Source organism: Thamnophis sirtalis, unplaced genomic scaffold (assembly GCF_051295495.1).
Source record: "Thamnophis sirtalis isolate CommonGarterSnake01/CBP01778 unplaced genomic scaffold, rThaSir2_p1.2 scaffold_7, whole genome shotgun sequence".
Classification (NCBI taxonomy): Eukaryota; Metazoa; Chordata; class Lepidosauria; order Squamata; family Natricidae; genus Thamnophis; species Thamnophis sirtalis.
In genome coordinates this window covers 53,609,145-53,625,354 of record NW_028261387.1, presented here as the reverse complement: position 1 = coordinate 53,625,354, position 16,210 = coordinate 53,609,145, and the positions used below count along the sequence as shown (strand labels likewise).

The window sequence follows — 16,210 nt, the reverse complement described above, 5'->3', positions numbered from 1 at the left end:
GGTCAGAATTGAACTCCTGACAGTGAACACTGAGTTAGCCTGCAATACTGCCTTCTAACCACTGCGCCACCACAGCTCTTGTGATACAATTTTGATGGAAACATATAGATCAAAAGCCATTTTGATGCAAGCATAGAAGAGAAGAAAATGGAAAAGCAGAAATAGCATAAGGATCAGTTTAATTCAAAGGCCAAAATCATCAAGAGCCAAGGCTTCTAGAAGAGCAGTCCTACTTCCACACATCAGCACATAATACAATTCTGCATTCTTAACTTCTTTGCAACCTTGATATGCAGGTTAAACACCCATATCCATATCTCACTATGGGATCAGATATTTATGATAGAAATTACTTTGTTGAAAGAACTAAGAAGATCTAACATTATTCTTCAAGTAGATGTAATATATCTATATCTAAAAGCATCAATGAAGAATAGAATAGAATAAAAGATACCAGTGAAACAAGTAGGAACACAACAGCAAATTCTACTAGCTCTGCATCGGATGCTTCTTTTGATGTTGCTACTCTGATGCAAAGAAGCTTTGCAGTAATGAAAAAGGAGAAGAAAAATGTATAAATAATAAATATGCTACAGGGACTAATTAAGAGTGTGCTTCCATTTTGCTTTCATATATCCAATGAACAGGACAAGGAGGAGAATTAAGTATTCAAAATATCTGCACCTGTCATTCAAGAATGTGAAACTTGGCAACACTCCCAGAATCAAAGTTGAAAACAAACTTTCCAGGATTCTCTAGTTATTATCTCCTTGAGGTCAATTAAAAGTCACAACACTATTTTATTTAAAAACTCAATAACTAATCAAAACCATTTATATTAATTTAAAAAACATTAATCTAGCAACCTTTCAGTTGTACTGAAATTATAAATTCAAAAAACTGCTTTCACAATTGTCCAAAACAATTGTGAAAATCATAGTTTCAATGTATTGGGAAACTACCCCAAACTTTAATCAAATCTTCCTTTTAAAATCAAATAGAATCTCATAAGCTTATAGAAAGAGGATAGATAACCACATTATTATTATAATATCAGGTTTCAACTTCTATGTCCACCATCCTACCTTCACCAGAGGTTTTACCATGCCTAATCTTGAGTACTACATACAGTATGATCATAGGCAATCATTAATTCCATGCAGTGAATGGAGTAATAACAAATAATAGTTCTTCCAAAACCACCTACTTTGTTTTCCACACACCTGGAAAATCTCTTCTCTCCAGTGCATATAGCTGAAATTTGTATCATGACCACAAAGAACACAACTGATATGGAAGTAGACATGGTGAAGCTGGATTAGATGCACACTAGTATCTTTTGGGGAATTACCTATAAGAGTGAAAAAGTTTTTAAAACCTCCAAATATATTTTTTCTATTTTATTAATCTGGCTCCAAGTACAAAATTTAGTTGTGTTCTTTGTGAATAAGTTAGATATTTTTGCAACAAAACATAGAGTTCCATTTCTGACTCTGCTGAATCAATCATGCCTTCGTTTAGAATGGTGGCTATAACATTTGAGCAGTCACTGGGAACATAACAAATGCCTTTTGCATTGTTTCAAAAGCTGGAGGAGGGAACCCTCCCTTCTGTATCCTGGAACAAAGGAAATCCAAATAGCTTATGCATTTATTTTGAAACTGCATTTTAGGACCACCTAAACACCAAGCCCAAACAGCAATTCCTTGGACAGAGACCATGCTTTACTGAATTAGTGCCTCCTGATGGCATTGGAATTCCAGCTTCTCATGCTAGCTCATCAATCCTCACCTAATATAATCCCCACCAACACTAGAAGAAAGAGGAGCAACAAAAATATTTTTACTGCCTCCAAACTGGGAATCCAAAATCAGTTTTAAAATGCCATTTCTGACCTAATCTTCATTACTTCCTTTTCCAAAAAAAAAAGGAAAGGAAAATATCTTGCCTCGCCTGTGCAATACAAAAAATCAGAACGTGAGAAAGAATGATATAATTCTGAATATATCAAATATCAATATTTATTTAAAAGACAACAGACCAAAACACAGAACACATTCAGTTTACAATTAGAGCCAAGTTTATTTCCCAGAAACTCAAAGCTACTTAATTCCATCCTCTTACGTACACACAAAGAGTCTCATTCAAAGTTCTTAGCATTTTGTCAGGCTGTATGGTTGCAGGTTTCATAGTCCACATGTATGAAGTAATGCTGAAAACTTGCAGACACAAAAGGATTAGGGGAGCATCTCTTTAATGTGTCACATAAGACATGTGGCTATGTAAAGCCAAGCCCACTTGTTTAATGCCACCTAGATATTGTTGCATGAAGCTTGTCCATCAAGTTGTTGCAGCAAATGCAACACAACCTTTAATAGCCATCTTGCCAAAAATGAGCACAGAATTACTGAAAGAGTTTATCATTATCCCTATGCAGTTTAAATTGAAGGGCATTGCAGCCAGCTGCCAAGGGTGTGTGCATACACAGCAGGCATTTATGAAGAGTGAAAGCCTTTTGGTGCATACAGCTGTAAAAAGCTCCTACAAGCTGAATCCATAATACTGCCAAACCACAAAGCTTCTTAAGCTATTATAGACATTTCTCAGAGGACAAGTACCATTTATTATCAAAATAAAATTGGATGCCACGTTTATTTAAAAAAATGTTTTGTCATGCATTGGTGTGCTTTTGTATTGCACATGGGAAGACAAAATAAAGGCTTCATCAAATAAAAGATATTTGAAAATATAGTAGTCACTAAGAACCCAGCCCACAAAGCAGCAATCACTGTTAGCCTTTCTAACATATACTACTGAGAAACCTCTGCAAATTCCTGATGATCTGCAAATGCTTTGCCTTTCCACACCCAAACATGTAGCATGAATGCATGCACTAGCAAATTAAGGCTGAAACACATATACACACAGATGTACATCAGATCCATTTCTTAATTCTTACCTTTGACTTGAGTGTCATATTCAGCTATGATCTCCTTATCCTTTTTTAATTTAGCTGGCGACGTCATGTTTCCTCCCCCCAAAAAGGTTATCCACCGAACAGATCCTCCAGAATATCACAAATAAATATAATTTGTGTTCCTCCCAAAAGGGGGGGAGCAATATAATCAGTTGGACAGGCTTGTCTTTCCTCCACAGCAATCAGTCCATGGAGAGAGGGCGTGAGATGGTGCGTTCGTGAGCAGCAGAGACATGCAGATGTGAAGAGCTCAGCGGACAGAGAAGGCAGCAGTTTGGATTTCCTGCACCAAAATCCTGAGCAGCAGTGGTGGTGGTGGCAGCATCAGACTAGAGAGAATCTGCAGCCCCCAAAGGCTTTTCTTGATTGCTAACATTAATAGCACAGCCAGGGAGTGGAAGTCCTTCTGCGCAACAACATGTTGTGTGTGAGTCTGATTCTCGGTTGCTGCTTTTCTTTCTTTCTTTTTTAAAGAACAGAGTCAGAGATGATGAAATTAAATTCCCAACAGTAGAAGTGGAAAAAGCTCCGAACCACTTTCTTCTATTCAACTGCCTGTAAATTCAAATATGTATTTCGTTGGCAAATGCTTACACACATTCAATGCTACCAATGTGATTTCAAGATAAAAATGTAGCTTTAATCAAATGGTAACTATTACATGTCACATTAAAGAAAAATGCAAAATAAGCATATCGAGAGGGAAGATTCTAAAAGGCTATGTTACCATCAGGACACATGAAACACATCAAAATAAAGAAATGGGGAGACAAAGAAAAATCAGCCACCCAAGAAAGCAATTTATTTAAAGTAAATAAGAGAGAAAACAACTACCGACACAGAAATATGGGAAACTAAAAAGGGAATCCAGGGCCAAATCTTCATATTATTTGAGCCACAAGAGTTCATAAATTCATCCAAAGCCATTGTATAAGCATGGCTAATCCACTTTGGTACAATAAAATTGCAGCCATAGTCCAGCCAATATATCAGATTTAAGTATTTTTATTACTGTTAATTTTGCAGATTTGTCCTCCACCAGACCATACGAGCAAAGAAAAAGTGTACTTGATGCAGACATCAAAGCTTATTTGGACTTAGGAAATACAGTTCAAAAACAGATGAGAGTCTCTCAACAGGGGGAAATCAGGGCACAACTTTTGCTTTAGGATCACAAGTTACTGTTGGCCATAAATGTTAAGAAAGGGTTACAGACAAAGAAAAAAAAAAGATCCACTACAAAAAGACAAACAATGTGGCCAACAGAGACAGGAAATGGTAAGGCTAAAAAGAGTAAGGGCAAACAAACAAAGAGAAAGTGTGGCTAAGTACAAAAGAGTTTTATATACTTTTGTCACATCAACCAGCTGTGAAATAACTCAAAAAATATATTACCCCATTCCCACTACAGTGCTCTCCTCCAGACAGATTCAAGCCCAAATCTTTGCTCATGAGAGTGTAGAAGTCAAATACAATGAAACAAGACAGTCTATTTATATAGATTCCCCCACACACCCCACCCCACCATTTCCATCTCCACCCAAGCATATAGATTTCCACAACTGTTATCCCACCAAGCTGATCACATCCCATCAGGCATCTTTTTTAGCTGATCTGGTAAGGGACATTCTGTTTTACATCCTGCATAGCTGGTGGGCTACATTTACCCTAGTGGATCAACAGAATATCGAGACAAAGCTCGATATTTTCCCCTTGTTACTAAATGTACAGTATATTAGGATATAAGAAAGGAAAAGGATACCAGACTGGAGAGAGAGGAAAGCAGCTAAGTTGTTGGGCAAATAAAACTAGGGAGCTGTTGGCTAGACATAACTATTCCACAGATTTTGCTTAATAAATGAGAAAACAGAATCTTTCAGAAAAAGAGATCTTATAGAATGCTATAATTCTACTGATCTGGAAGCATTACTCGTACGGGCTATTTTAGCCGACTATCCCAAAAGACTAGCTAGAATACAGGAAGTTGAACTCGAAGCAGTGGGGCGAGGGGGGGGGATTGAAACAGTTTTAGGGGGATAGTTTTACGACATCGGGACTCTAACCTGACAGATAGCAATGTCCCAGGGGAGCAGTTTGTAGGGGAATCTTCTTCTCGCAAGGGAATATGGCAATCCAACTCCCGGTTTGTCGCAATGAGAAGTATTATGGGATGGGATCTCGATTCTATTAAAATCTGTTGATTTCTCAAGCGGGGAAGGGGAGAGGGCGAGTCTGCAATATTACGGGCAGAGAATGCTCGCATTCTTCCAAAAAAAGGGGGGGTTTATATATCAAAACGGACTTCCAGCTGGCACAGGGCGACAATTATACTAATTATAATCAATTATAATCAAGTTTGGGAAGGAAGACGGGAAGGTGGATCCCCTCGAAGGAGAATTATGGGATCGTGTAAAACTGAAGTAGGAAAACGGCTTCAAATTCCAACATACTAGCCGCGATTATTACCTGCACTTCTGGCGCAGACCGAGCCGCCCTCCACGCCTCGCGTTCTTCGGGATACTCCCGCGATCCGCTCCCTCCGCAGTCCCACTCCTGCGACTCCGCCCATTCGATTTCGCGACACCAATCGGAATCGAAAACTCTGAAAACTGCTAACGACACGAGCCAATGGCCACGTCCTATCCTCCCTTCTCCACACCCTCGATCCCGCCACTTTTCCGTATCGGCACCGCCCCTCAAAGACTGAAGAAGACCATTCACGATGCTCGCGAGGCAGAAGCTCCGCCCAAGTTGGTTCGCATCCCTAAGAGGAAGGGATATGTAAATATGAGTTCTAAGCCAACCAATCCAAAGTAAGGGGCGTAGCTTCATTCCCCGTACGTTAGGAGAGAGGCGGGATCATGTCCTAGCTCCTCCAATGGTTGAGGTCGATCTCTTTTTTTCCTCGTCACTCTCCGGAGGCGGGTCAAGCATTTTCCAATGAGATGCGAAATTGTAGATTCAAACTGACAGCCGAAGGGAAGGCTACCTACGTTTGGGGCTTTAAGCGGCTCGGGGAGAGGGGAAAGCGTCCACCAATTGGGAGGTGCTGACGGGAATCCGGGAGATTCGGATCTCCAGGTTCATTCAGTGAGTAACCGAGAAGCAAAATAAGACTTTGAGAGCTCTAAAAGTTGGGAATAGTTGTACTAGAGGCTCTTGCAGGTTAGGCACACGACAGATTAATAATAGGGAAAGGGAATCATTAATAAAGAGAAATATTCGAGGGCTTGGAGAGAAAAGTCCCGATGGGCTTCTGTTGAATGCTTTACATTGCCTGCAGTTCAAGCCATCCATACCTCCAGAAGCTCAAAACCAGCCAACGTAGTATTGCACCTTCCTGCCATTTTATCCTCATCCCAGCCCTGAAGAGTTTAGGGATTTAGGGATTTGGACTTATTCGGGGCGATCAATATATTTCATGGCGGGCATTGAACCTGTCTCTTGCTGGCTCATTCATTCAGGTTAGGGGTGGGGACTGGGTTGCAACTCAGCATTGGTATTAATTCCGCATTAAACGGAATCGGTGGTCGCAGCTTTCCCGAAAAAAACAGGAGCGGCTTAAAAGTCCTGTCAGTAAAGGGATGAGAAGAGAGAAGGACTGACTTCCACTCAGAAAGCGAGCATCTTCTTATTTGACCTACTGAAAGAAACCAAGGGACAAGCTGGAGCCCCCACCCATGCAGACTGACCTTAGCACGTCGGTCGGCAGTTGGAGTTTTGCGGACCGATGTGTTTCTCTGCTGCTCTGCAAGTTCTGCCAACAGGTGCTTAGTTCACGGGGCATGAAAGCTGTGCTTCTGGCTGATACAGAGACCGACCTCTATTCCACAGACATGCCTCCCACCAGGTAAGTTAAGGCATAGGATTGGCACTTTTAATGCTCTCCTCTTCCTCCCCTTGCCTGCTTTGAATGGCTTCTACACATGAGAGGTTGGAGGAACATTATTTATTTATTTTATTTTTATTTATTTTGGTTTGTCAAGCATGTATCACAAAACAAGTGTAAGTATGAATATAACATATAAACAAATAAGTACAAGCAGGTACATATATGCATAAGAAATGGGGACAGTAGGCACTGACGGTAGGCAGCCCCCCCCCCCTCTTACAGACCTCTTAGGAATGGGGTCAGGTCCACGCTAGACGGTTTAAGGATAAAGTTTTGGGGGTTTGAGGATGTAACAAGTGTCAGGTAGTGCATTCCAGGCATTGACCACTATGTTGCTGAACTCATATTTTCTGCAATCAAGTTTGGAGTGGTTTACTTTTATTATACCTTCTTGAACCACAGTGACTGCTTTTAGTTTAAATGGAGGTTCCATTTCTGGTTCTGTTTTACCAGCTTTGCAGGGTAGTTAAGGGGAGAGGGATGGTTAAGTGCTCTTGGTGGAAACACATATTTTCAGATTCACATTTTGATTTGTGGTGCCCTAAAGGGTGAGGTGGAGGATGACTCAGCCCTGAATATGTTTAAACCTCATTTCTGCTGCTGAACTTTGTCTATGCTGGGCTTTTATAAAATCTTTATGTATTAGAAAGGAAAACGTTTCATTTTTAAAAAAATAGCCAAAGCATCGGAGAAAGGTAAGATTTTCTGTAGTAGGCATGTTAAATTTGTGATTCAGCCAGCTCAATATAATCTTTGAGCCATGTAATGTTGAACTTTAACATCTTTCTTTTCTGTATTTCCTGCAGAATGCAATCGGCTTCCATTGCTCTCTTTAGCAAACTGCAAGTTGATAGGACCTTTTAAAATGTTTCACAGTTTAAATGAGGAAAACAAATAGTTCTAATGTTAGAATTGCACCATCACTGCTGTAGCAGTATGTTGGAACAGTTACTTTCACTTCCCTTTATGTTTAGTATGTGAACTAGCTATTGTGGTAACAACCAAAAAAAAACCAAGTGAAAGGTTGCATAAACCACAGGAAGAGATAATCTCTGTTTCTGACAGCTTCAATGATTGCGAATCAAAGTACAACTGCTGAAGTATGTGGAAATGAAGATCCACACTGGGATACAATATTTTATCTATAATGTTTATTTATTGAAGACAGTATTTTCAACATGGCTAACAATTAAATTATTAGCTTCCAATAGGTGCAAAACCAAAACTTGCTAATGTAATTCCCCCATATCTGCACAACTTTGCAAAATACATGAATATAATTGCATCTGCCCTGATTTCAAAAAAGATAAAGACTGCTATAAAATCATTTCCAAGATTGCTTAGAATATACAATTCTGTGGAGAGAATTGTGATTCTAGATTAATAACTACATCCAACTTAATGTAGTTATCATTTCAGTACTTTACATGTTAACTAATGGCAAGGGATCTACAGGGTTGAGGGGAGCAGGAAGTTCTCAGCTTTACCAATTACATTTTATGCAAGCTGTAGGCTCTACTATTGAACAGCAGGCTCTCCCATCTTCCTGTGTACTTTCTGCTTAGCTTAAACATGGCCCAAAAGTCAATCAGCACTTCAACAGCTTTTGGATTTCAAAAGATCAAATATGCAAACACAGCATAAAATAACTTTTAAACTTCCTAAAATGATTCAAAGACAGCTGAAAATAATCCAGAACAGCATACATCAAAAGAACTCCTATTATAGCCATTTTATAAAGGCCAAACTCTTTATGGAATTATACAACTGTTTCTTTGGTTAAGTTTATGGCATAAGTTATAAGTACCTGGTAAGCATTAATTGAAATCATGTTATGAGACTTTGGCACTGTTGTTGAACAATTTAACAGTGTGGCTATTGTTACCACAGGAATGTGGTATTAAATTTAGAAAAGCTGTATTTTCAAGCTGAGACATTAAAAGGGACAATTTGTTACAGTACTCCAGGAAATATTTTACTGCTTTTTGTTTATTTTGCTCTACAGTATTAATAGCTTAGCATCATATATATTGATGTTCTGATGCAGCTAAGTTATTAAATGTAAAACATAGAGCTAATAAGTAGAAAAACTGGGAGTTTTTAAGTGACAAACACAACTGATAATTGCTACCTGCCATCTGAGTATTTTCTATTATGTCAAAAGTCCAAAATGATTTTTAAAAAATGAAAATATGCATTGGGGATTGAAATGTTGTGAGGATTTTTTTTTCTTCCTAGTATTTCCCCAAAAATTTAGGATTCAGTACCACTGAACTTACAAGACGACAATGAAGGCTTTGTGTTTCTAACTATTTTAACCCTATTTGGACCTTGAATTATAACTTTCAATAGTGTTATGTATGAATCCAATCAATTAAAAGAGATTTAAGCAAACCCTGGCTTTTTATAATATCTCCTTGCTATAATTCATGTCTAGACCTAGAGCAGATCTGCAGAAAGTGTTGCCAATGATTATTTTGTTGCCAATATATGATTCGGAGAACTCCATCCCAAGTGGGCAGGTGTTAAATTTTCAACTAAGAATTAATTTGCAACTGAAAACTTTCCATCTACCCTTATTGCAATGGATCTTGGTTCCACATGCTTTTAAGGGTGTAGCCTTTGACGTGCCACAAAAGTTTTGTTTAGCTCTCAAACCAGAAGATTGCAAAATACATGATTGCATTGGCACTATTATCTCTATGCCCTCTGCTTCACTGCAAGAACTGTAAATTATGGTGGCATATAATATAATAGAAACAAATACAATACAGCACTGTAATACCCAATACAACTTCAGTCAGTATATTCTATCAAAACACATAGCCTGGAAATACTGTAAGCAATGAAGCATCCTCATTTATTATTTTAGATATTCTACTCTGCATTAATTATGGAAACATAGCACATTGTTTGTTTGGAACTTAATATCATATCTTCTTAAGTATTTTTTGAAAGCTAGACTCATAAAGCTACAGTTCAGAAATTATTTAATTTTCAGCCTATAATTTCAGGGTTTTCTCTAAAGCATGAATAAAGTCTTTTGTTAATTATGTTCTTCTCAATCAAAACTGAATAAGTAATGCAAATTGCCGGTACTTTATCTTAATAACTATCAAATAAGTATATTCTATTTTTTCCCTTCCATTCGCAGTGCACAAATCTTTAGAGGTATAATCTAAAAAGTAGATCAGTGGAATTATTCTGCTCAGTTTGGGCCCCATAGGATTGATTCAGAAGAAATATGCCCACCTGGTCAATGGATAGGTCTAAAAATGAGTTGCTGTAAATTTATTATAGCAGCATTGCCAGTTAATCTAGCAAATAGTCTCACTTGTATTAATAAAAACTTGAGGCTCTTAGTTAAAATTCTGAATGAATTAACCTAGCTGCCTTGCTTGAATGTTGGCAAAGTAGCTACTAACTTTTTTTAATCCTATATTGATAGCTAGAAATATAATGGAATGTTCTGTTATACTGTAATAACAGTAACAACCTCTCTTGACAATTCGGAATGGTGTTTAAATTAGCAGCTCTATGGAAGGTAAAGTTGCTTCAGAAGTTTGAAACCAAATATCAAAATATTTTCAATTTTATACATCTAAACTTTGCAATGCAGCTCTCTACTTAAAGTACCTATAACATGTACTTTAGAAAATATTGGAAAAGGCAAAATACCTTAAAACTATATAATTAGTGACATATGTTTTCAAATTTTGTACATTTTTAAACTGAAAATTCAAAACCAAGACAAAAAGAGTTAAAATGAATATATCTGAAATAGATACTAAAAAACTGACTGACATCTCTACCCATATTACTGTTTATCTTTGACTACAAAAAAACCCTATATAATTGCAGTTGAAAACAGCTACAACTTTTACACCATGTGACTGCATTACCAAAAAAAAAAAAGTTTCAGATTTAGGAATATTTCAGAATAGATTTTTTTTATCGTAAACTTAGTTGTAGGCATATTATTTGGAATTGAATATTCTTAAAGCTGTTGGTAGCTGTTATCTATCAAAATTAATAGGATTACAGCCTTATAACCTTGCCTAATGATAGTAGGATTTATATCTATGGGATTTACTCTGTATTTAGTAAATGGAATTACAGTCTTGAAGAACACAATGGCTGGGTTTATGCAACACATTAAACCAAGGCCAAATAAATCAGACTATTTGTACTTTTGCAGAGATCCTGCATATTATCTATGTAGTCACCATGTAGTAACAAAAGCACTGCATTGGTTTCAGTATGAAGATAAATGCTGATTCTTAATTTTTCATTAAAATGTTTTTCTTTCCAAACTTAGGATCATAATAGAAATGTTCACTTTCATATAATGAATTACAATAGTATTTCTTCAGCCATTACACTGATCATCCTGGTTTGAGCTTGCAGGCAGTGTACACCCGTACATCTGGAGCACATCAAACTGAGGAAGGCTATGCTATAGAAACCAGAATTGTCTTAATTTTAGCATGAAAAAGGCACCTATGAATCAAAGTTCCTTTGACAATCCAGCTTAGTTTCTTCATTTTTTGGAATGTCTTTACAAAAAAAGGACTTTTTGTCAAAACTTTAGAAAGTTGAATTTATTTACCAGTTAAGGTAGTTTTACTGTACTTCTTTCACAGTAGAGAGGTTTATGATTGTGGAAAGAGATATGTAAATAAAAAATAAACAAAATGAATAGGACTCTGTTAGAATTTTAATTGCACTATATTTCATAGTCAAGCGATGATAAAGTTTATTTTAATCATCTCCAATATCTTTCCTTTCTAATCCTTCCCAGTACAGTTGACTTCATTGGAAACTGCTATTATACAGAAATGTGCAGTTGTAAACTGATGAATGTTGCTTGTTTGAAATGGTGAGTAATATTACAGTATTTTTAATATGTAAAATATTGTTAATGGTGTCTATTGCTCATTTCTATACATAAAAATATGTGATTACTGCTAAATAATCGTGGAACTATTGAATTAAAAATACAGTGATCTAATGCCTGTTTTGGGTTTCTATACCCAAATAAGACTTTCAAGTTTCCAAATAAATTGTAGCCATATAAGTGGGTCATGAATTAACTGAATTTCCACTTACAAAATTGCTGTCTATTTTTATTTTTAAAAAGCAGATGTAAGGTAGATGAAATTTCTTTTAGTATGGATGTAGGAAATATTGAATGTTTTGAATTTCTGTATATTTTGTATTGTTGATAGCATAAAGAACAACCAGTTAGCAGTTATGAATTCAGCTGAAAATCAAGGCACAAATTATTTTGATCATAAAAAATGGGGCTGGGGGGGGATATTTTTTATTTTTTATACTGGGTTTTGGCTGTTTGTAAGCCACTCAGAATCACTGTGAGAGAATGGGCAGCCATATAAATTTTCCAAACAAATAATTCTGTGTCTATAAGTTAGATGTCTGCAACTGTTTCAAGCACTCTCTTATTAACTATTTCTCTCAGAGCTTGTCAAATTCATGTGCTATGCACAATAAATTGATAGCTAAAGTGAAATAGAATAAAGCATTGGTAAATGTCACAAGCTGGGATGGGGTCTGCTGCATCAGATGACCCTGTTATTTCAGGGTAGAAAGAAAGTTTTGGTTAGAAAACTGGGAGTCCAATTTTAACCAAACTAGCTTGAAGCTGCTATGAAAATATGTGGGAGTTGTGGGAGCACCAAAAAATTTGAACAGCATAAACTTGCATGGGCTTGGATTCCAATAGTGAATCAACTGCTCGGGTCCTCCTTGTCTCCATTTTGAATTATATTACCATTATTTTAACTATTTTGCTCTTTCACAAAACAGTACTCCAAATGCAAATTAAAAAGGTTGACACATTATAGAACTTTACAATAATATATTCATATTTTCCTTTAATTTAAGAAAACAGAAAGCAGATAACAGATTTCTTTGTGTGTATGTGTTATGTATGTATATATACTGTGATGTGTGTGTGTGTGTGTGTGTGTGTGTGTTGTATATTGGATGTGAATTTGACCAGACACAGTAAGCATTAGAGTTCACAATTTCCAGATCTATTCAGTTTGTGAAGAAAATTTAATCTTCCATTTTAAAGTTATGTTTTGTTTTCTGTTAGAATTGAAATTAATTTAACCTATTTTATTCACACAGTAGTACATTTGGAGGCTAAAGGAACAGATTATTTCTAAACTCCATTTTGTTTACTACTTAGTCCATTGCCGCATTATTTTTGGTAGATGAAAGGATTTTATTTTTATTAATTTGATATGTAAGTAGGATACATTTGCATATCTATCATTTGTATAGTTTGCTTTTTTTCTACATAGTCTTTGATTTAAAATGTGCATATCATCTACTTCATTTGCTCTTCTAGTGGTAATGTTGTAGGCTACCATGTGATTGCTCCATGCAAACCTTGCTTGTTCTCATGCAACAATGGACACTTCTGGATGTTTCACAGTAAAGCCGTTTTTGGAATTGACAGATTTGATTCATCTGGTATGAAATTTCTATTTTGCACATGGAATTAATTGTTATTATGCTTCTGTTATGTTATTATTATGGTAATAAAGCATGGACAAGGAAAGAAGAACAAATTTCAGATCTGTTGGATGTATTTTATTTCTTATTGGAAATCCAAAACAGCTACTTAAGGAAATGAACATATTCTTAGTGTTGAAATATAGTATCTTAATTGTGTATTGTGCTTAGGTGATGTGTGATTATTACCAAATAAATTTGCCAAGAAAATGCTGCATGTACAGTGTTTTCCTGAAAATAAGACAGGATCTTATTTTTTTTTATCCCCGAAATAAGCACTTGGCCTTATTTTCGGGGAGATCTTATTACTTTGAGGTGCAGGAGACAGGGATCAGGGTCACCTCATGGCTGCTGCTGTGTTGTAATATTTTCGGGGAAGGCTTATTTTGGGGGGAGGGCTTATTTTAGCACATGCGCTCAAAAGCCCAATTGGGATTATTATCCAGGGAGGTCTTATTTTCAGGGAAATAGGGTAAACTAAATTCTTCAATCTCTTAAATCATCAGACTGGGGCTAATTGTTCAGAAAAATTAGTGTAAATTTAAGGTGATATGTGTTGGATGTTATTTAATGCAAAAGCCAGATGGTAGTGCGATGAACCTATTGTAAAACCATATGCTATGGTTACATGCTATTAAGCAAATCTCTTCATGAGCAACTACACTCAGAGATGAACAATTTATAAAGCAGCCATGGTAGTACAATAGTTAACATTTGCAGTCTTTTTCCTTCATCACATCACCATCTCTCTTTCCCAGATTAATCAATATCATATATTCCATCTGTCTGTATACCACACCGAGCTATACTCTGTATAATGTTCCCATCCGTCATATGTGCTTTTCCTTCACTGAGAATCCAATTATCCATTTAACTGCTGCTTGCTGTGTTTTTATAACACATGCTTTACTTCCATCCTATTCCACTTTTTACATTCAGCAACTTTCAACTTCATATTAATTCAAAACATTCCCTATATTAACTCTATAACACTATCATAAGCTTTCTCTAAAACAATAGACCGAGAGTAAATTTCTCACATTGATTTGTTTCACAGTGACTTGCTGAAGGATTTGCACACTCCCAAATACAAAGCTTGCCAAATTTTACTAATTGCCACTCTCATGTCCTTTAGGACAGAATTCTACCAACTAACTTTCCAGTCATTTAACAATCTAATGCCCATCTAGTTTGTGATTCACATTCCTCTTGCATAGGAGTATAATAGCATTACTTTAGCTGTATTTTTTCCTATCATTCCCACTCATCCTTCCATTCATATCACACTTAATAAAATGCTGTTTCCTTTAAATCATATTTATTCAAAATGTTGTACAGTACTTCCCCCACTTCCAATTCTAAATATCATTCCTGATTCTTGCATTGTTACTACTCTCTGGAAGGTAACATACAACTATTATATAATCAAATTAAGACCGCTGCTTTCATAGAACACAGATCAACATCAATGTACCAGTTCATATTTTCTGACATATATTTAGTTCTGTCATTCATAAATAAATCTACACAAATCCCATTTATCAATTCCATTAGATCAGACTACTTTCACTAACATCTATCCCACCCTTCCTCTCTCTTAGTTTCACAAATAGACAACAGAATTATTTGTCTTCATTTCCATTTAATCTGTTAATTCACTGTTAAATCTTTGTCATCTCATCCTTTTATATTCCAATTCTCTATCTTCCATATGGGCTCACAGATATTGACATCTTCTGTCCATCATACCTTTAGTCAATCAGGGCTTTCACATAATGCAATTAGTCATTATAAGTCAATAAAGAAAGAATAGACTGTTAGTTGTGTTAGTTGTATGCTTATGCAGCATTTATTGATAACACGAGGGCACAATGAAGACAGTTTGGATATATTTTATTATAGGTTAATTTTATTTTGCTTATGTTGGTCTCTGCAAACTAAGGTCTATCTTTTGCAAGTCAACCCTGCAAACTAACACACTGTTAACCATATCCCACATACTGAGAGGTACATCAATTATTGTATTAATATCCTCGGGATATGTTTTCTTTAATATTGTGCTTTATTAAGTTAACTTTAGATCATGACCACAAAAAGTATAAAATATCTGATTTACATTTCTTTTAGGTACAGATTTCTTGCTCTGGGGCAACTTACCAGATTTACATGAAAGCACTGATGAAGATGTATCCAGCACCTCTGAGGAGGAATATATCAGATAATTATTGTCTGCACTGCACTGCACCCCCTGATATGTTTCTTGTATTCACAAGAAGTATAAGGCACTGATCCCAGGAAGACAGTACAAAAGGAAGGGGGAAAACTGTTCAAAGACTGATACCTGTCATCAAAAACTATCGGATCTAGTAAGCATCCTGCTACATAATGAGACTAATATGTAAAGATGAAAATGCAATTCTTACTTGTTCATGTTCTAAAAAAGACAAAATCCACATATATGCATATTTGGCTTATGGAGTCACTTGATTTTACCTGTTTCCAAATTATGACAATCAAATAGGTTTCACACCCCTGTCAATTATTGTTACATTACAATAGCTCTAATAGCCACATAAGAAAATAAATCCTATAGTGCTTGATACTGAGTGTTATCATTTTTCTAGGCCAGACCTCTCTTTAGTGGATACATTTAACGTTGCCCAGAGAGCAGGCATTACAAATTCTCCTATTGGCACGCTTCCAGTTTCAGGTGTTTTTTATTAGAGTGGGCTAAGAGAGAGCTCTTAAATATAAACCTGTGTGTGTGTGTGTGTGTGTGTGTGTGTGTGTGTGTGTGT

At 36.3% G+C, this 16,210-nt stretch overlaps 2 protein-coding genes across 7 annotated transcripts in view; one reads left to right on the top strand and one right to left on the bottom strand.

The window, feature by feature from the left end:
• Positions 1 to 5,535, bottom strand: part of SRGAP2 (SLIT-ROBO Rho GTPase activating protein 2) — a 205,821-nt gene extending 200,286 nt beyond the window's left edge. For all 5 annotated transcript variants that reach the window (XM_087720076.1, XM_087720078.1, XM_087720077.1 and 2 more), the window contains exons 1-2: positions 5,444 to 5,535; positions 2,960 to 3,532 (exon numbers count right to left, since the gene is read on the bottom strand). In XM_087720076.1, coding sequence (XP_087576202.1) covers positions 2,960 to 3,026 — 67 coding nt within the window. In that variant the 5' untranslated portion in view covers positions 3,027 to 3,532; positions 5,444 to 5,535. The remainder of the gene's footprint in view (positions 1 to 2,959; positions 3,533 to 5,443) is intronic.
• A 702-nt stretch (positions 5,536 to 6,237) lies between these two features.
• Positions 6,238 to 15,925, top strand: RUMY1 (regulator of UNG2 and MKLN1 interacting yippee protein 1). 2 transcript variants are annotated; one of them, XM_087720815.1, is made up of 4 exons: positions 6,238 to 6,744; positions 11,676 to 11,748; positions 13,246 to 13,370; positions 15,540 to 15,925. In XM_087720815.1, exons 1-4 carry the CDS (start codon positions 6,708 to 6,710, stop codon positions 15,632 to 15,634), a joined length of 330 nt encoding a protein of 109 aa, XP_087576941.1. In that variant the 5' UTR covers positions 6,238 to 6,707; the 3' UTR covers positions 15,635 to 15,925. The 2 variants fall into 2 exon arrangements, with proteins under 2 accessions (XP_087576941.1, XP_013909631.1); XM_014054156.2 differs by having other exon boundaries at positions 6,238 to 6,827; positions 11,671 to 11,748.
• Positions 15,926 to 16,210: the final 285 nt, after the last annotated feature.